We start from the raw sequence: 21183 nt of genomic DNA, 5'->3' as shown, positions 1-21183 counted from the left end.
GAGAGAGAGAGAGAGAGAGAGAGAGAGAGAGAGAGAGAGAGAGAGAGAGAGAGAGAGGAGACTGGCTGGGAACACGTGGGAACAGAGAGAGAAAAAGCTAGGGTGGTGATTATTCCTTTTATATGCCACACCTGGCTGCAGCAGCAGGTATTGGAGACAGGTGATGATGTAAGCTGTTGCTAGGTCCCTGGGAGATGGCTAGCGGAAACTGCTTGTAAGTTAACAGTCAAGCAGAGCTCCAGGCTAGGGTGAGGGATGGTATGATTCTAGATACATATGTAAATATGGTCAGAAGGAATGGGGTTCTGTCTTACTGGTGTCCAGAGTAAACAGCCTATGGGTGTACAGGATGAACAGGAAGTCATTAGCATGGATTCCTGAGGCACTATGATACTGAGAAGACTGTGCCTAGCAATGCCTGTCCTCTGCTGTCTGTGCCACAATGGCTCTCTTTGGACTAGCTTTTCTCTCTAGTACTTGTCATTTTTTTTTTTTTTTAATTTAAAAACATGATTCTGTCTTTATTCCCCCTGTGTTGGGCTTCTGTTTTCTGAAGATGACATTTTGTTTTCTGATTGTCAAAAGTGCATATCAAGAAAATTAAAGCTCAGGTAATCTGTGAGGAAACAATTGTGGTGAGTAGCTTATATGAGTTGCTTTTCTTCTTCTAGTAAGAAAATGCCTGATAAAAGCAGTTTAAGGGAGGAAGGGTTTGCTTTGGCTCACAGTGTGAGGGTGTAGTTCATCATGGTGGTGAAGGCATGGTATTAAGAGCGTTAGACAGCTGGTTACATTGTAACCAGGACAGTTGGTTAGGTTACATTGTATCCACAGTAAGGACTCAGAGGGAGATGGATGCTGGTGTTAGCTGGCTTTCTTCTTTTTCTTCAATCCAAGACCCTACTTGTAAGGAGCATCATCCCATGTCACTTAACTACAAATTCTTTCACAGATAAGTTCAGAGGCTTGTCTCGGAGGTGATTCTAGATCTTGTTAAGGTAGCACTATTGTCTTACCATAGAGGTCAAATAAAAGGTTTAGATTGCAATCCCGTTAATATCTCATAGAGTTGATTAATAAAAAAAATGAAATTTCCCCTTTCAAAGGATAAAGGGTATAAGAAATTTGTAGGGCTGGCAAGATGGCTCAGTGGTTAAGAGAGCCGACTGCTCTTCCAAAGGTCCCGAGTTCAAATCCCAGCAACCACATGGTGGCTCACAACCATCCCTAACGAAATCTGATGCCCTCTTCTGGAGTGTCTGAAGACAGCTACAGTGTACTTACATATAACAAATAAATAAACCTTAAAAAAAAGAAATTTGTAGAAGAAATAGTCAACAGAAAGGACTTTGAGTAACAGAAGACATATCATTTAAAATAGTAATAAGGTGTTAAGGTTTCACAGGTCTTTATGGTAGGTGAATGAATACTTATGTGCTGCTGTTTAGAGAGTTACCTGAAGACTTTCTGGAGAGCATTTTGGGAATATATGTCAAACATAAAACTACTCACATTTTTATTCATTAGTTATAAGGATTTTTTTTTAACTTAAAATATTTTCATAATCTTCATTTTACTTCAGAATTTATCTTATGTTAAAAGCCTTTCTTTATGCTGGACAGTAGAGGTACACATCTTTAATCCTAGCACTCGGGAGGCAGAGGTAGGCGGATTTCTGAGTTCGAGGCCAGCCTGGTCTACAGAGTGAGTTCCAGAACAGTCAGGGCTATACAGAGAAACCCTGTCTCGAAAAACCAAAAAAAAAAAAAAAAGAAAAGAAGGAGTTCTAAGGCTACACAGAGAAACCCTAACTCAAAAAATGACCAATAAATAAATAAATAAATAACAAAAAAGTTTTTGTAATGGTGCTAGTAGCTGTTCAGAATGCCTCGTTTTTTACAAAGCATTTCTTTGTAATTTCAGTCCTACAAGATTATTAATTTTGCCCCCAGCTTGCTTCGGATCATAGTCTCTGACCATGTGGAGTTCCCTGTGCGTCAGGCAGGTAAGTTGCATTTTCAAGTCAATCTAAATAGTTTCAATGTACTGTATAGGACCTGTACAAGAACATGACAGCTAAAATTCCAGCATTGATCCAGGAATGACCCTTACGGCCCCCAACCCTATTGGAAGAGCTGCTGGCAGTTGATGGCTGCTGAAGGAGAGTCACTCTCCTTTGGTGATGTGGCTGATGGTAAGAAGCTCACGCCTCAGTGGATGGTCACACACTCAGGTTCTTAGGGCATCACTGATTTGACTCAGGGTTACTAATAATAACAGTAAAAATAAAGAGGAAATGAAGATTGGATGGATATACCATAGGGATCACTAGGGGAGTTGAAGGGAGGCAGTGGTGTATTGATATGATCAATATACATTATCTAAATATAACATTCAAGGAATAAAAATATAATTTAAAAATATGTATTCAAAAGTCTCTTGAAAAATTAGGAAGAACACATGAAATACTTCTAAGACATTTTCTTTTCTCTTGAAAAGTTAGTGGTAAATACTGAGTTCTCACTGCTACTCTAGTTTTTTTTGGGTTTTTTTGGTTATTTTATTCTCTGCTTTCATCTATCCATCAGTTCCTTGCCTTTCTAACATTGCTGTTTTCCATTTTGCTTTTCTACTTTTAATAATTTATCTCTCTAATTTGTTATGATCCCAATAGCATTACCATAGGTCACTTAGATTAAGACCACAGATTTATAGATCTGAGTTCTAGTGGCATTTGTGTCAACTCACAGATGTAGTGTATTGCTTGGACTTTTTTCTTTTCTTTTTTTTTTTTTTTTTTTCAGAGACAGGGTTTCTCTGTGTCATAGCCTTGGCCTCAAACTTACAGAAATCTGCCTACCTCTGCCTCCCCAGGGCTGGGATTAAAGGTGTGTGACACCACCATGCGACTTTGAATGGATGTTTGAATGGGGACCAGAACTTTTTCTCTCTTTCCTTCCTTCTCTTCCCCTTTCTCTCCCTCCCTTTCCTTTTCTTTTTTTTAATTAGTACCAGGAAGTAGACTTTTTGTTTTAAATATGAAGCTTATTTATATGTCTGATGTATATCTTCTTCCCTTATCCCTTTCATCTAGTCTAGGTGGGCTTTGATCTTTCTGTCTCTGCCTTTCAAGTTCTGGGCTTCTATGCGTGTACTACCATGTTTAGCTTTTTTTTTTATTGCATGAGTAGTCTTACCCAGTCACATTATAGAATAGAATAATCATACTGAGGTAAATGAGATACTTAGTTCATAGCTTGGTTTAAAACACATACACATTCTCACATATATGCATGCTTACCATGCTGTAAAGTTTTTTTTTTTTTTTAACTTAAACACATTGAAATCCTAGGTGCATCAAAATGTATGAAAGAGGGCTTATAGGATATCAAGTTCATAATTTAGTTAAATTTTGGTCACATTTTAACCAATACAGAACATGTATTTCTTCAATGGTGAAATGCTTTTATTATCCATGTTTAATTCATAGTAAAATTGAAGTAGAAGAAACTTTGCTGGGAGCAGAAAGGAAAGAGAAAGCTGGGGCGCTCTTCGGAAACATGTCTGTCTTTATACACGTTTGAGAATATGTGTTTATACTAAGTATTAAACTGGAATGGTTAAAAAACTTCATATTCTTTTTTTTCTCTTTCCTCTCTTTGAGACAAGATCTCAACTTTGAGTTGATTATATAGCTCAGATTGGCTTTAGACTTGAAGCAGTCTTTCTTTCTCAACTTCCGCATGTGCTGGGGTTAAGGCAGTGCATCACTATGTCTAGCCACATCTCTTATTACACTGGGGAGCTAGCTCAGTGGATGAAATGCACGAGTGAGGATCCACGTTCTGATTCCCAGAACCTGCATGACAGCCAGCCATACCTGGTGGCCTCCTGTAATCCTATCACCCAAAGGCAATGTTGGTTTCTTAGAGCAAGATGACTAGCCCAGAGTTGGCCTCCACATCCAGCTCAGCTCCTGCCTTAGTAAATAAGTTGATAGTAATCAAGAAGAAACTCTGGGCCTCTACATGCATGCATGTGCATACACAATCCCTCCTCCCTCACATGCTCCCACACACATGTGAATATGCATGTATACACATACCACAAACATACACCAAACAAAATAAAGCAGTCTCATAGCAGTAATTCAGCTAATTTCTTCCAAATGTCTTTTTGTCCAATGTTGAAAAAAGTAGAAACAAAGTAATTGATTTATATATTTTGATAGATAGGGATACAGATTTCTTGAGATTTTCCAAATATATTTGAGAGTGGATGTCTATTTATGAATTATAAATAATATATCAAAGAATTAAATTAAATTACCAGTGCTATAAGGGCACAAATACTCCTGAATGTACAGGGTGACAGGGGATAGGATCAGCAGCAGATAGCAGGTTTACTGTTAAGTTTGAGAAAAGGGAAATTTCCTGATGACACTGTATTTGTACTCAGTCTGAAAACTTGGACATGATTCCAAGGTCATGTCTATGTCACTCAAGGATGTCCTCCAGCTTGGTGGGCTGTTCCTGTGGGACTCCCAAATAAAATTCTTGAATTCTTCCCATCTTCCCTTCCCAAGTTGGGGAACTTTTGCACCTGTAAGCTTTTCCATCTTGGGTGGGCATTGTATTGTACAAGACTGAATTGTAAGGCTGAGTCCAACCACATCTGTTTTTCTCTTAAACTCAGCTGCCATCTACCTGAAGAACATGGTGACACAATACTGGCCAGACAGGGAGCCTCCACCAGGAGAAGTGATATTTCCATTCAATATTCATGAGAACGACCGGCAGCAGATCCGTGACAACATTGTGGAAGGGATAATTCGGTCTCCAGATCTGGTGAGGTAGGCCACACCCTGTCTGCATGATCTGAGGAGTCATTTGGCCTTGGCTGGGACTATTAGGTATATAGTCTTCAGCTTTGTTTGTGTGTATGTATTTTTTATTTTTTGAGACAGGTCTCATATATCCCAGGCTAGTCTCAAGTATACTGTGTGACCAAGGATGGCCTTGAACTTCTAGTCCTCCTGTCTCCATTCTCAATTGCTGGGATTACAGCTGTATACTGCTAAGATTGATAAATGTAGAGCTGGAGCTTAAACAGAGGACCTCTTGTATTCTGGGCAAGTTTTTACCAACTAAGCTATGTTTCCAGACCAGAAAATGCGTTTTTAGTTCTATATATTAGACAGCATAGCTGTGGAGTTACGAATTTCACAATCTTAGAGTAGAAACAAATTTCCTTCAACATATGAGCCAGTAATGAAATTTCCTTTGCAGATGGAGGGGGAGGGGCAAGGGATGAATGGTGGGGATGTTGAATTATTGCGTAGTTGTTTCTGTAGCTAGGAGAGCACAGGTACTCACTGAAGAAGAGCATCCTTATTCTCATTGGTTCCCCATACGCCAGTTGTGTCCCAGGAACCTCTCAAAACCATTGTCTGTTCGTCTGTGAGGATGCTTGTTTCCCGATCTCCTGCATCTCCCAGTGGTTCTAAAGCAGCACGCAGGGGTAGCTCTCCTTGCCTGTCTTGCACTTGGCTTGAACTGAGAAATGGACCACGAGGCCCATCTCAAGATGAAATCCTAAAAAGTGAAAAGTTTTAGCTATGCTTTATGCCTGTGTTGTAGTAGTAGACAGGAAACCCCTGTGTTTTATGAGACAGTTCTCAGTGACTTTGCTCCTCTCATGAACTAAGGACCTTTGAAGGTACTGCTTCATTTCATTTACATGAAGGTACTACTGATTTCATTTACAAGTACTGCAGAGAAAATCCCTTTTGTACTGTAAGGAAGATACAATATGCAGCTTAATTTTTTTCCTCAGTTTTTACAGATCTACGTTGTTGAATGCCCGACTGAACACTAGTTTATTATTTATTTTTTACCATTTGGAACCCTGAGACTGAGGAGGTAGCTCAGTTGGTAGGCTGCTTTCCTAGCATGCAAGAGACCTTGGGTTCAGTTCCTAGCACTGCATGCAATGGTGTAGTGTAGTGGGGTGTAGTGGTACATGTGTGAATCCCAATACTTGGGACATAGAAGCAGGCGCATCAGAAGTTTAAGGTCATCTCCAGTCTGGGCTACGTAAAACTTCCTCACAAATGAACAGCTCAGCAGAAATCACAGTTTGGAATTCTAATTTTGGCAGGTTAATTCTCTAATCAAATGACTTCATGAGGACATACTTGGTAGTAACAGTGGTACTTTGTAGAAGGAACATTTTTGCTTCCCCTTTGTTTTCTTTTCAATCCTAGTTACAGATGAGATCTCACTGAGAAGTGATGACTGTACTAAATAGCATCTTGCATATTCCTTTTTCTGTTTTATTTCTTTTGTTGCTTTTTTTCCCCACTTATTTCTTTGGTAGTGGTTCTTCAATTTCCTATTTTTCAGAAATTGCCTTGTAAATCCATATTTGTTGTATTTACAGTACAAGAATTAGTGTGTATTTTCACGGGTACAATGTACCATACTGTCTCTTTCTTAACTGATGAGAGCTAGGTTTATCCAGTTGACAAATTGTGTATATGTATACATATACTTTATACACAGAGAGGTACTCTACCAATGAACCACACACCAGCCCTAGGCTTGCCCATTTGGTAGTCACATGTGTATCTGTCTGCCTATATATCTATATTTGTATGTATATATACATATCTATCATCTATCTATCATCACCTATGTGTTGGCATATCTCTGTATATATTTATGTATGTATGTATCATCTATCTGCATGTGTATACATAATCTATATGTTGTTATCCCTTCTCTCTGTGTGCCTCTGTCTGTCTCTCTGTCTCTGTCTTTCTCTCTCTGTATCTCTCTCTCTCTTTCTTTCTCTCTCTCTGTTTCTCTCTCTCTCTGTTTCTCTCTCTGTTTCTCTCTCTCTGTTTCTCTCTCTTTCTCTTTCTTTCTCTCTCTCTCTCTCTCTCTCTCTCTCTCTCTCTTTCTGTGTGCTGTAGATCAAACCCAGGACCCTATATATGCCGCTCCTTCTGGATATGAAGACTCAAATATAAAATAAAACAAGTAAGAATTTTTACAGAGTTGAGGTAGATTTGCTGTATACTTTGAATTTTTTGACAATCTTTTAAAATTTATTTTTTAACTTTTTACTGATTCTTTGTGATTTTCACACCATATATCCTCGTCCCTTCATATCCGCCCTCTACCCTTGCAACCCCACAAAGAAAATGAAGCAAAAGACAAAACCTAAAAAAAATCTCTTCATAGAAGCTGTAATGTGTCACAGTGTGTCCCACAGTAGGCCCTTCTGTTTACACATCATTATTTGTAAATGTTTATTGTAATGAGTCATTGGTCTGGTTCAAGGCCTCTGGCTTCTGCTATAGCATCAATACTGGATCCTCATCAGGACTTCTCTTCTTGTGGCCCTGTGTCATGGAGATCCTGCAGCTTTGGGTTTCCGTTCACATGCTTCTGCAGCTCATAGCTGAGGTAGATGTTGGGGTGGACCAACTCAAGGCCCTGCATCTGGGCCTAAGTGATCACTGAGTTGGTCAGCCCACCAGTTCTCCTGCACTCACAGTACCAGGGTGAGCTCTCCAGCAATGCCTCAGCTAGTTCACCCAATGCTGCAGCTGGCAAGGGGCAGGGTCAGCTCTCCCACTCTCATGCCTTCAGTGCTCATGACTCACCTCCACCCATGCCATAAAAGCCAGCTCCACTGTGCTCCCCAGTTAAGGTGTGGGGCCCACTCTCCCCAGTACTGCAGCTGGTGAGGGCAGGACCAGATCTCCTGCTCTCATGACCCCAGGGCCAGCTTTACTCACTGCTGCAGATGGTGAGGGTGAGAGGGTATCACCTCCACACCACCTCATGGCAGATGAGTGGCAGGGACAGCTCTTTTGTGCTCATACCCTCGTGTCTAGCTCATCCTCACTCCCTCTACCAGGGTGAGATCTATTGTGCTGTCCAAGTGAGGTGCAGGGCCCACTAAAATACCTTTAGGGTAAGATGGAGGTTTCATTTATTTGAGTTCCCCCATTCTGTTTATTCTCAGTAAATTGTGCCACTGAGAAGGTTTTTTTAGCAGGATTACTTTTTCTCATATGGTGGCTACATGTATACAGTCTTTTGCTGCATAAGTTTGCAGTGTATACAGTCATGTCCCATGTGATTAGATCTCCTTAGATGTAACTGGATGAGCATCTAGGTTATAAAGGTATACTCTGGTTTTCACCCAAATTTGAACTTGCTAATGACACATTTCTCAATGTTATCCATGCTCAGTGGTGCCTGTCTGTAGGTGTATAACAAACGTAAAGGGAGTTGGAGAACATTATATCAATATTTTAGTTCTTTGGGGGATGATACTCTTAACTGCTTGAATTTGCGCATTTTCTTTCCCACCTCACAGAGTCCAGTTAACAATGTGTCTCCGAGTCATCATTAGACACGATTTTCCTGGTCACTGGCCTGCAGTGGTCGACAAGATAGACTACTACTTGCAGTCACCAAACAGTGGGAGCTGGCTTGGCAGTTTATTGTGCTTATATCAGCTGGTGAAGACCTATGAGTAAGTTCATTCCTACTAGCAAAGAGAGACGGTGTCCTGCAGCCTCAGGCTCGTAGATCAGTCTGCTGTGGGGCTTGGCAAAATAAGTTCATCGTGGAAAACGCTGAGACAAACTGTGTTCACTTGCTGTAGTTGGTCAGTGGTGCTCAGCCTTTCTGGTGTACACTGCTGAGTTCCAAGGCAGCGAGTGGTGGTACTTTCTTTAGCTGTTGCTGTAGATATACCTCAGATACAGAAATCAGACACTTTTCTGATGAGAAAATGTAGGAAGTGTAAAGTTCTTTGAGACATTTCCATGAAAGTTGCTGGTGAGGTACAAGACTTGGATAGCAGTTAATGTTATTTTTGGGGGTTTTAAGATGAGCGCTGCTTTTGTATATGCAATCCTGTAGTTTTTCTTTGTTTTGAACAGTATCACTTAGTAGATCAAGCTGGCCTTGAACGCACAGCCATCCTTCTGCCTTAGCCTCCTAAGTGCTGAGATCACAGCCCATGTAGTTTTTGTTCAAGATGATAGTTTAGAAAGTTGTATAGACTTTCTATTTAGAAAATAATTTTAGATTGGCAACCATACAAGTGAACTGAGAACACCCAGGCTTGTAAAGTATATTTACTCTCAGTGAAGGGTGATATGAGAAAAAATTTTCCATGTTATTTACCCTGCAGAATGTGTGTGTCTAAGCTAGCAGATCAACTTTCATTTCATAGGATGAATTATGGTTTGATGAGAGTTAACTTAAATACTAAAAGAATTTCCATATAAAATTACTAAATAGTATTGGATTGATCCACCCTCCCTCCCTCCCTCCCTCCCTCCCCCCCCCCCCCCCCCCCCCCCCCTCCTTCCTTCCCATTGCTGCATAACAAACCAACCCAGGGCCTTTTTCATGAGCCACATCCCCAGCCCTTGGCATTTTCAGACAGATTTTGCTTTGTAAGTTCAGGCTGGTCTTGAAATCATGATCCTTCTGTCTTAGCTCCTGAGAACTAGGATTACAGTTGTTCATTGTTGGATTCTTAAACTAGTCCCAACGTTTGAACAAAGATTTTGTGGCTGCCTGAAACGAGAATTTATCCTTTCAGAATTTCTTCCAACTCCATTGCAACAGCTTCGTAGGAAATTTAAGCCCGTGTTTCATTACTTTCTGTCTTGTATGGTTAACAAGTCTTTTTCACTCGGTGTTTACAGCTCACTGGGAAGTAGAAATCATTACCTTCTAATTCTCTGTCTTTGCTCCTGCAGATATAAAAAAGCAGAAGAAAGAGAGCCTCTCCTGGCAGCCATGCAGATATTTCTGCCTAGAATTCAACAGCAAATCCTGCAGCTGCTTCCGGATGCCTCCCATTACTCCGTGTTGCTGCAGAAACAGATTCTGAAAATATTCTATGCTCTCGTTCAGGTCGGTGTGACTGCAGAAGATGAACTCGGAAGAACCTTGAGTTTGTGTGTACCCTGTAGAAGCGTCAGTCATTAATTTTTTTTAAAAAAGATTTATTTATTTATTTATTTAATGTAAGTACGCTGTAGCTGTCTTCAGACACACCAGAAGAGGGCATCAGATCTCATTACAGGTGGTTGTGAGCCACCATGTGGTTGCTGGGATTTGAACTTCAGACCTTTGGAAGAGCAGTCGGGTGCTCTTACCCACTGAGCCATCTCACCAGCCCCCCCAGTCATTATTTAGAATCATATTTTTACCTTAGAATCAGGCTCACAGAAATGTACTGTTAGCCATGATCACTGGGCATCCAAAGTTAAGTTTGGTGTCTGTGTGCTGTCTTTCTTCGTCTAAAGTTCCAAGTTATAAAGAACCCCAGGTGTTGCTTGACCTAAAACTTGCGTTTAGATTCAAGGTGCCCTGTTTGCTGGTTAGTTGTGTTTATAGGAGGAGAAGAAAGAAAATAGAGTCCCTCTTAATGGGAGATCACATTGATGGCCTTTTTTCATCTTCAGCCAAATTTAAGCCAACACAAATTTAGTGGCTCTTGTGGAGGAGGGTCTTTGTAGGCTTTATAGCAGGCAGGGAAAAACGATCAGGGGGCAGTTAGAGTGAAACCCAGGTTAGTCTGACTTTGGTGACCAGTGCTGGGCTAAGAATTTTTGGAGTCTTACCCAGATCATTTTACTTTAGCCATATTTAAGTACAGCACAATTTTGGAAAGAGTGTTCGATAGCAATTAATTCAGGCCCATGAGTATGACAAAGCTTAAAGCATGTTTGCATTGAAGCTTCTTACAAAGTACACATGTGGCTTCATCAAGGTAAACATAATAGCTGGCCCTAAGATACCACAGAAATCACTTAGGCTATTGTACAGATGATGTCTCACAAGAATGAGTTTCATGGCTTGGAAGTAAAGCGCAAGGTTTTAGGGGGAAAAAGTCTGGGATAATCAAACATAATATTCTGGAGGTTCTGGGCAGAGCCTGGCCCAACAGGTAGCAGAAGATCACCAGGTTGTAAACTATATTCTCCCCAGCATTCCAGGAGAAACAGCCAAATATCTTTTCCCTTTGGAGAGATCAGCTTTGTATTTAACTTTCCCTGGATTGTCCCATGCTTATCTATGGCCTTTATGCCGTCCGCACGTTTTCTTTGACTTAAGCTATAAGGGCTACTACTATGGTAATTTAAAAATAGTTAGAAGATAGGGATGGAAAGTCTTTAAAGTTTGAGGATATTTAACATTGATACTTGAAAAAAACTTGAGTAAATGATTTCAGCCAGGGAAGAAGAATTGGGGTCAGCCTCAATGTGAATGGATTAAAGCTCTGTTCTGTGCTCTCTTTATAATTCCTTGTGCTATGAGTTTGGTTTATCTGAGCTAGGGAGGCAGGAGAGCTGGGATCTGTTCTTCATTTTGACTTGGGCATCTTTGGACTATTTTAGTATCACTACACAGCTGGAGTTATATTCTCTTGTTTTATATATGTATATATATAATAAGTTTATTTATTTATTTATTTGCTTATTTTTGGCTTTTTGAGACTGGTTTCTCTGTTCACTTCTGGCTGTTGTAGGCCTCATTATGTACATCAGGCTGGCTTCTTACAGAGATCTGCTTGCCTTTGCCTCCTGAATGCTGGAATTAAGGTATAGCCACCTTGCCTGGCTTTATATGCTTTTAATAATGGCAGCTGAAGGCAGATTTTTTTTTAAGTCTTTTTTTTTTTCAGGATAGATGGAAGGAAGCAGATCTCACAAGAGAAAAGAAAGTAGGCTATAGAGAAATATATTCTTCCACATTTTCTGAACTTCTGGGGAAGAAAGCTACGTGGTCTCTTTTCTAGAGTCAGTGCTAGAGATCTCCCTTAGCCTCCTTTACACTGGGGCATCATACCAACAACAATAATAGCCTGTGTATTTGGGGCTGGACTAGCCTTTCTTGCTGGGAAAACAGAGCCAAGCACTGATTGGTAACATGAAGGCTGGTGACATGAGTTTTCTGTGGATTCTTTATACTTGGCTAACGGACACAGGAAGAAAAATCTCTCAAACACATAAAAAAAAAAAAAAAAACAGACAAAAACAGAAGATGAGACATTCTAATATCTTTTAACTGATTTTGGTAATCTGTTATATATTAGTATGGTAATATACTTCTCTGATGAGGCAAAATTAAAAAACAAACAAACAAACAAAAAAACAAACCTGATTTGAGAAGTGAAGCTGCCATCATGATCATGATGTCAGAATTAGAGTCGACTGGCTGTGATACAGACAGTCCAGAGGAACTGCTGTCCAATGTCTGATTCAATGAGGTTGACTTTGTCTTAAGTAGCAATTCTCTGTGTAGAGGCTTTCACACATACTACAGGAGTCACTACTTCTGCCTAACCCCCTGCCTGCTCCTCCTCCTATGGACCTGAGTTTAAGCCCAAATGCCTCCCTCCTATGTGGCACTTAGAATAAAGTGTGACTTTTTTTTTTTTTTTTTGACCTTTCTCAGCCTCTTTTTTGGAGACAGAATCCCACTCCTCAAACTCATGTCAGTCTTTCTGCCTTTGCCTCCTACCTGACTCCTGGGTGATGGTTTTGTAAGCAGCTCATCATGTCCAGCTTGTAGGTGTGAAATAGCATACTCCTAGCCACCTCTCTCCTCTCCCCCTTCACTATCCCCGCCCCTGCATCCACATTCTCCCAGCTGGAGTGAGAGCTTTGTGAAATGGCAGGGATGTCACCAGTACCTTGCTAGGGGACAGTAGAGCAGTGGGTGTGGAGGCAGCTCCCTGCAGCTCATGGCACAGCAGGGGAGATAGAAGCCTGAACAGAAGTCATTATAGGGATTGGACTGCAAAGTAGAAAATGGGGATTGAAAAAGAGCTTTGTGTGCATTTAGTGAGGTGAAGATTTTCATCAAAGTGCTTATAATTAAAAGTTTGATACATGAAGAGGAAGTTGTAAAAATAGCCCAAAATGTATGTGAAGTAAAAGAGATCTTATTGATGTAAAATCTTTCTTTTTTAATGGTAGACCAGAGAAACAGCCAATGACATGTATATTTCTAAATTTAAAAGATTTATATTTCAAAAACAGGTATGGGTTGTAAATGTTTGTAATTCTAGTATTTTTGGAGCAGAGATGGGAAGATTTAAGATTTCAAGGCTATCTTTGGCTCCATAGCATATTTGAAGCTAGCTTGGGCTACAAGAGACTTTGTTTCAAAATGTAAATGTAACTTTTATTTGTGTGTAGTCATTGTCATCTCTGAGGCTTATTGCCCCAGTCTGCTAACCTAGGCCTAGTCCTGGAAGATTCTAGTCTGTACAATCTTATCCAGGCCTAGAATGTTTTCAGCCTCTGAGGTTTACTGTTGAATAAGCTCACCCTTTCTAGTTCTTTCTGAACTCTGTTGGCTGGTTTAACTCAGCTGTTCTTGGCTGGTTTAACTCAGCTGTTCTGGCTCAAACTCCTCTCCAAGCTGACTGACTCAGTCGTGCTTCTCTCAGTTTCTGACTGAATTGCTCTGCTTGGCCTCATAGTATGGTAGTATGTTCTAATCTTCTGGCTCCTTCTCATTCTCTGCCTTGTTCTGTCTTCACCTGTGTCTAGCTTGTTCTTTATCCACAGCTCATCTTTCTATAACTCTCCTGGCAAAACTGCCTCCTTTCTCTCTTTGCTGCTCTCTCTTAAGTAGCTTCTCTTTCCTCTCCTCTAGAGAGTTGGGCGTATCCTATTCTGTCATATTTTTTTCTGATTCGTCACTTTGTCTGCTTCTCAATTAGACACCACTTTCATACGTGGGTGCTTCCTTCTATCAGTTAACTTTACCTTCACTGTCAGGGATTAAAGTTGTGTACTAAGGATGTGTCTGTATTCCAGTCAAAGGAATAAAGGTCTGTGCTAAGGGCTGAGCACACACCTAGAAATATCCTGCAACACAAAGGAAAGCCAACCAACCAATCAACCAGCCAGCAAGCCAACCAGATAAACAAACAAGAGGGCTGGGAAAGTAATTCAGGTTCTTTCCTTGATACCTGAAACCCTGGGTTCAATCCCCTGTGCTACATAGAGCTAGGTATGGTGGCGCACACCTGTAGTTTCAGTATCCAGCACCTGGGGGCAGGAAGACCAGGGGTCCAGAGTCATCCTGTTGGGTGAGTTTTAGGGTAACCTGTGATGTATGAGACCTTGTTGCCTCTTAGCTGCTAAAAATACATATTTGATGATGGATGTTTTAAGGTTAAATTTTAGATTAAATGAGGAGTTAGTGTTAGTATCTTGCTCAGATATTATCCCAGAAGATATAAAATGCTGGGTTTTATGGGCAGGAGGGATCACTGCCTACTGCTGCTCTGTTTTCTAGTATGCACTGCCTCTTCAGCTGGTGAATCACCAGACCATGACAACGTGGATGGAGATCTTTCGTACCATCATTGATAGGACGGTCCCTCCGGTAAGTCAGAACTCTGGAGGAAAGCCTGCAAATGTATTGATGGGATACTTAATGCTGATTCACTGTCTGGTCTGCAGTTAAACAAAAACAACCCAAAAACAAAACCAGAAACCTTCTCTCATATTAACTTATAAAATACTGTAAATATATAATTATAATGTTCATTTTTAGAACATCAGATCAGCAAGAATATTAAAACAGTAACTATGTTTAACCTTATTTATACTGGTTAAAACATTTTAAACCTTGCTACATATCCCTCTAGTCTTTTTTTCTGCACGTATGTTTAGAATTTTACTTATAAAAACAGTACATGTACTTTTATATTTGTTTTTCACCAAAAATGAAAAATAAATGTTATTAATATTTTTCTGGCTATAACTATTCTTTAAAATTTTTATTTTACACTTAAAATTTTCGTTAGTGGATGTTTGTATAGGTAGGTGGTATGTGTGTATGGAATCACACCATGGTATATGTGTAGGGGTCAGAGGACATTTGTGGTCCTTTCTTTCAACCATGTGGATCTTGGGGATCAAAGTCAGGTCATCGAGTGCAGTATAGGCACCTTTACCTACTGAGCCATCATGCAGGCCCACTGTTTGCATATTGTCATTTTAACTGAGTGTTTCATTGCTTGATATCCAGGTAGTTTTAATATTTAAGCTGTTAACTCTAAGAATGTAGTTCAGTACTTGGCTGGGGTGGAACTCAGTGGCTGAGTCATTGCTTCCTGAAAGTGTTGGGCTTCCAGCAAACCTTATAAGCAGAAACAGAGCTTCAGGCATGTACTTTAATGCACACTGGCTGAGCGTGCTGCAGGTGCTCACAGGCAGGGTTCTAAGTCACCTTTTTTCCAGGTGAAAGTATTCCACTGTGATCTGCAGTGGCTGTTTGTCAAGTTAACGTTTGTATTTTAAGAATTTGAATTGTCTTGAAAATGTTTTCCATTCCTTTTGTGTCCATATCTCTTTCTTACATATTTAAGTGCCGAGGTTGAACTCAGGGTCTCTCACATATACTAAGCATGTCCTTTGTTCCTATCTTCTTCATTGTCTATATTTGAAACAAATTATTCCAAGTTTCAGTGTGCCCACATAAGCAATAAACAGTTGAGTTATTTTTGACAACAGTCTTGTTACTGTTGCCCACATCCAAACTCAGAACCTCTCATCCTCTCAGAATCTATCAGGTGACTTGGTGCTTGTGTTTTGTTTCTGCCTACTTGCTTCTCTTGGAGATCAGTGTGAACACCAACACTGGCCAGGAAAGATAGGCTTAACTTATTTAATTCTTAACTAGCTACCCGTAAAGTAAGTAAAGTAAGTCTCAGTTTGCCCAGCTATGACTTAATCTATACTAAAATTTATGCTGTTTTTATAAATCTTCTTAGGCAAAAATCTGACTTGGATGTTTTTCTCCTCTTAGGAGACTCTTCAAATTGATGAGGATGACCGACCAGAGCTGGTGTGGTGGAAGTGTAAGAAGTGGGCTCTGCACATTGTCGCTCGTCTCTTTGAACGGTATTGCCCTGCTTAACTATAGCAATGATGTTACAGTTGGCATCGTGGTATTAGGTGTACTAGAGTTGAGTGTCTCCCTGATGTCATACACAATATCATTTTTTCTTTTGTCTTTAAAACCACAGAGAGTAGCTTTGCATAGTGGTACTTGCTTCTAAGCCTCGGGGAAGTGGAGGGAGGAGGGTCAGGAGTTTAAAGTTATTCTCAGCTACTTAATGAGTTGGAGGCCAACCTGAGCTAAAGGATGCTGTCTCATACAATCAAAAAACCAAAGCACAAAACCCACAGAGGGCACAGTTTTACCAGCTGTTTAAAGCAGGCTTGTACCTGCTGCCCAGAGATCATAACAAAGATGTACAGCCTTTAGCTCTATTCTACTCTGTGCAACTTGTCATTTTTTTCATTAGACATATGTAGAAATTGTGCAAGAAGGTGCACATGGACACTTATTGAAAAACATGTCAGGTATAACCTTTTTATACCTTCTAGGAGTTATTGGTTTAGAGGTTAGAAGCTTCCTTCCAGAATGCTGGCTGTGCTCTAGAATCTTTAGAGTTTCTCCTGATTCATATTGTATCTTGAAAAGAGAAAGTGTTAGCTTTATGGCCCAGTAGAATATATCTCTCAGTATCTGCATTTAAAATAGCAAGTGTGCTTTGTTTTTAAATATCACAGTACTTAGATGTTTCCTCTTTGAATTTTAAGGTATGGAAGCCCAGGAAATGTCACAAAAGAATACTTCGAATTTTCTGAATTTTTTTTGAAAACCTATGCAGTGGGAATTCAACAGGTAATAAACTCATGCTTTTAAGATAGAAGAATGGTTATTACTGAGTGTATTCCTGCCTGTTTTAAAGTAGATTGCTAACACGGTAATTCGTTGCACACTTAAAAGAAGATGAAATGGCAGCCGTGAGAGTCTGCTGTAGGACAACTAGCTTGAGAACCTTGTATTCTCCATCGGCTTCCACTAGAACTGCCTTTCTTGGCTCCTAGACTTAGAAAGAAGCCTCAGATGATGATGTGGACCTGGCCAATTTTAGGCTCTCTGTCTTCTTATGTCTCTTATTTCTTTGAGCTTTGCCTTGTTTTATTTTATTTGAAGATTTATACCCTCTGAATAAAGCTGTTTCAAGTGTAGTCAACCCAGCATATACCCCACCAGAGGGATAGCTGAGAAGAGTCCAGTGAGGATCTAATATTGAGAGTGTAGTAGAAACCAGAGGCCTTGAACCAGACCAGTGACTCAGTGCAATGAATATTTGCAAGTAAAGATGTGTAGACCAAAGAGTATACTGTATAGTACACTGTGACACACACTGTAGTTCCAAGTGAGATTTTGTTTTTTGTTTTTTTTTCTTTTTGTTTTGTTTTGGTGGGGAGGATGCAAGGGTGGAGGGCAGATATGAAGAGATAGGAAGATGAGTGGGATTGGGGTACATTGTAAATTTCACATCATGCATTGTTGGGGGAGATGGTCTAACTTTTACAATGTATAAAGTTAAAAAAAAAATAGTCAAGCTTAGGTATTAATGAAGACTCTCAGGTAAAAACATGCACATGTTCAAGGAAGTTGGTGAATTTATTCCACTTAAGAAAAAACGTGGAACTTGTGAGAAGCTGCTGATGTTAACATTTAAAAACTTCAAAACTTGCAAAGGACAAGTGGACTCTGATCATTGGACCATCAAATATTGCCAACTGAATCATGATATGTTTGCTATTTTTTTTTTTTTAAATGGGAGTTAATAATTAGTAATTAGCTGTGTCAGGACCCTTGTAGGAAAGCCAAGCCTGCTTAATTAGACATAAGCCAGAGTTTCAATGATACAGAAGGTGTTTATAGATTTTTCACAAATCTCTCAGTAATGTGAAATTAAGTACTTCAAAGGTGACTAAAGGTGAAATGGTTTCTGAGATGTACTTTGATATGTTGCTCATGAGATACTCTATTGGGGGAAATTAGTAAATCATAAGTAAAATTATCTGTTCAGCTATTCAGAGCAGAGTCTTTGGCTCTTTTCTGCTGCTATTAAACTCCAAGAAGTGTCTTGACATTGATGCCACTTGAACTCCATTTAGAATTTTCTAGTGTCATTTAAGCATGCATGTATATACATATGCATATACTACTTGTATTAAAAAAATAATTGCCTGGGTGGTGGCAACAACATGCCTTTAATCCCAACATTCAAGAGGGAGAAGTAGTCAGGTCTCTCTGAGTTCAAGGCCAACTTGGTCTACAGAGGGAGTTCCAGGACAGCCAAGGCAACACGGAGAAACCCTGTCTCAAACAACAAACAAACAGCCATATCCGTGTGTCTTTGCCAGAATTGTTACCTAAGACATATGCTCTTGATATTTAAAATAGTTTCCTTGCCAGGAATTGTCCTCTGCTGCTGTTTTGAATCTCCTCCACTTTGTTGGAGCCCCAGCTGTGTCAGGACTGTCTTGTTCAGTATCACCCTTTTGGCTGCCATTGTAGCAGTTTCTAGTCATAGTAGGACTTCAGACACATTTTACTAACCTAGATTTTAGTCATCTTGTATAAAATTGATATTCTGATTTATAAATTTTGTCCATATTTTGAAAGGTTTAGCAACTCACTTGTAAGCTGACACATGAAGTGATAAGGACTAAGAATTGGGAGGCAGGAGCCCTGTGCTGTGTCTGAAGGCCCTGGAGCCAGTCACAGCTGCTTCAGGGATCTTTCCTATAAACAGGATTGTAACCAGCCCATAAGAAAAGTCAACTTTGTGTTATGTTACAGAGATTGTTGGTGGCCTGAGATTATAAAATATAAATATCCCACACTTTTCTCCTAGGAACTTAATGCTTTAGATTTTTTTTTTTTAAGATTTATTTATTATTATATCTAAGTACACTGTAGCTGTCTTCAGACACACCAGAAGAGGGTATCAGATCTCATTACGGGTGGTTGTGAGCCACCATGTGGTTGCTGGGATTTGAACTCAAGACCTTCGGAAAAACAGTCAGTGCTCTTACCCACTGAGCCATTTCGCCAGCCCAGATTTTTTTTTTAACTTGTTAAAGTATTTACCTATCTGGAATTTATTTTGTGTGTAGGTTAGTTAGGGATCTAATTCAATTATTTGAAAGAATAATTGGATAAATCAGTACTATTTTTTAGAAGAATGTTTATATTCTGATTAAGGTCTAAGCTTTGGTGCTATGTGAACATGGGCTGATGTGTAATTTGTATTGAAATGTTTACTCAGTAAAATCTGTAATTGTATTGAAAATTGAAGAGTCTTACTGCTGTAAAGAGATACTATGGCTATGGCAACCCCCTATAAAGGAAGACATTTATAATAGGGCTGGCTTGCAATTCAGAGGTGTGGCTGGGCAATGGTGACACATGCCTTTAATCCCAGCACTCAGGAGGCCAGCTTGGTCCACAGAGTCAGTTCCAGAACAGCTAGGGCTTTACAGAGAATCCCAGTCTTGAAGAACCAAAGAACAAAACAAACTCCCCCTCCCCAAACAAAACAAAAAAACCCAACAAACAATTCAAAGGTTTAGTATATTATCTTTATGGTGGGCAGCATGGCAGCATGCAGGCAGACATAGTACTGGAGAGATAGTTAAGAGCTCTACATCTGGATCAGCAGGCAGCAGGAAGAGAGAGTGACACTGGGCTTGGCTTGAGCAGCTAAAAATCTCAAAGCGCGCCCCCCCCCCCCCATGACATACTTCCTTTAACAAAGCCACACCTACACTAACAAGGCCACACCTCCTAATAGTGCTGCTCCCTGTGATCATATAGGGGGCTATTTTCACTCAAACCAGCACACATGCCATGGACTAGAAAATAGACTTGTTCTGCGTAGCATATATGTTAGAAGAAAAAAAATGCTTAAAATTCAGTGAGCTATCTCTGAGCTCACTGTAATACACAGACCTATCTAAAAAGTAAAACGCCTGCATGAGGATTCTCACATTATCTTCCCTAAATCCGCTTGCATAGCCTGGTGTCTCTATAGTATTTTATGTCATACCATAAACACTGTTTCCTTTTTAACCTAGTAATTGTTCTGTGTTCCTCCCTCTCAACCTCCACCCGTTTTCCTGTAGGTACTACTAAAAATTTTAGACCAATACAGACAGAAAGAGTATATAGCCCCCCGTGTTCTTCAGCAAGCATTCAACTACCTAAACCAAGGGGTTGTCCATGCTGTGACTTGGAAGCAGATGAAGCCACATATACAGGTCAGTGTTGGTGGTGGCTCTCTAAACCTTTGTTGGTTGTTAAGTTTTTCTAGATCAGGTAGGTATTGTTTAGCCTTTTTTTTTTTAAAAAAAGATTTATTTATTATTTTACATAAGTACACTGTAGCTGTCAGTGTACTTGTGAGCCACCATGTACTTGCTGGGATTTGAACCCGGGACCTTCAGAAGAATGGTCAGTGCTCTTACCCACTGAGCCATCTTGCCAGCGGTATTGTTTAGTCTTATGTTTTATATTTCATCTTTGTTTCCAGTAGCAATAATTTCTCACAAGTACAGCCTTACATTATAAAGGGCTTGCAAAGTTGGAGCATTTGAGGTTTGTGAGTTGGGAGGCTTGGCATAGGTTCCTTCAGTCATTTATTTAACCTTAGTTTCTGTTCTGTTAGGCACATCATAATGCTTCCTTGACCCTTGTCTGAAAACATTTTTGAATCTGCCAGTAGGGCTTTACAAAGGGAGTGGTATTTTACAGAAGATGATGTCTGATAAATGATTTTTCTCTTGTGGCTATGTTTCAAAAGGCCAGCCTATCTTCCTTCTTAACTTCCTTCCTTTCTTGGATTCAGTTCTTTAGCAGAGGTTGAAGTCTTGTTTTGTTAAAAACAGCTTTATTATTTTTATTTTCTTTAAATTTTTATTAAATTTTAAAAACTTTTATTAATGTCTAACCCTGTTTTCTTTTCTTTCTTTTTTTTTTAATAAGTTTTTTTTTTAAAGATTTATTTATTTTTATTATATGTAAGTACACTGTAGCTGTCTTCAGACACTCCAGAAGAGGGCATCAGATTTCGTTAGGGATGGTTGTGAGCCACCATGTGGTTGCTGGGATTTGAACTTCGGACCTTCGGAAGAGCAGTCGGGTGCTCTTACCCACTGAGCCATCTCACCAGCCCATAACCCTGTTTTCATTAACATTTTTTTCTAGAAAAAATAGAATTTAACATCATTATTTGTAATAA

The 21183-nt window shown here is 39.8% G+C and overlaps 1 protein-coding gene across 3 annotated transcripts in view; it reads left to right on the top strand.

The window, feature by feature from the left end:
• Nucleotides 1–21183, top strand: part of Ipo8 (importin 8) — a 62131-nt gene that overhangs the window by 4973 nt on the left and 35975 nt on the right. For 2 of the 3 annotated variants that reach the window (XM_021164776.2, XM_021164775.2), the window contains exons 2-9: nt 1924–2005; nt 4696–4852; nt 8395–8553; nt 9797–9953; nt 14361–14450; nt 15879–15973; nt 16679–16763; nt 20069–20203. In XM_021164776.2, the coding sequence (XP_021020435.1) occupies nt 1924–2005; nt 4696–4852; nt 8395–8553; nt 9797–9953; nt 14361–14450; nt 15879–15973; nt 16679–16763; nt 20069–20203 (960 nt within the window). The remainder of the gene's footprint in view (nt 1–1923; nt 2006–4695; nt 4853–8394; nt 8554–9796; nt 9954–14360; nt 14451–15878; nt 15974–16678; nt 16764–20068; nt 20204–21183) is intronic. The other variant, XM_029478481.1, reaches the window with a different exon arrangement.

This window comes from Mus caroli, chromosome 6, assembly GCF_900094665.2.
Source record: "Mus caroli chromosome 6, CAROLI_EIJ_v1.1, whole genome shotgun sequence".
In the NCBI taxonomy this organism is placed as follows: domain Eukaryota; kingdom Metazoa; phylum Chordata; class Mammalia; order Rodentia; family Muridae; genus Mus; species Mus caroli.
This window is presented reverse-complemented; position numbering and strand designations above follow the sequence as displayed.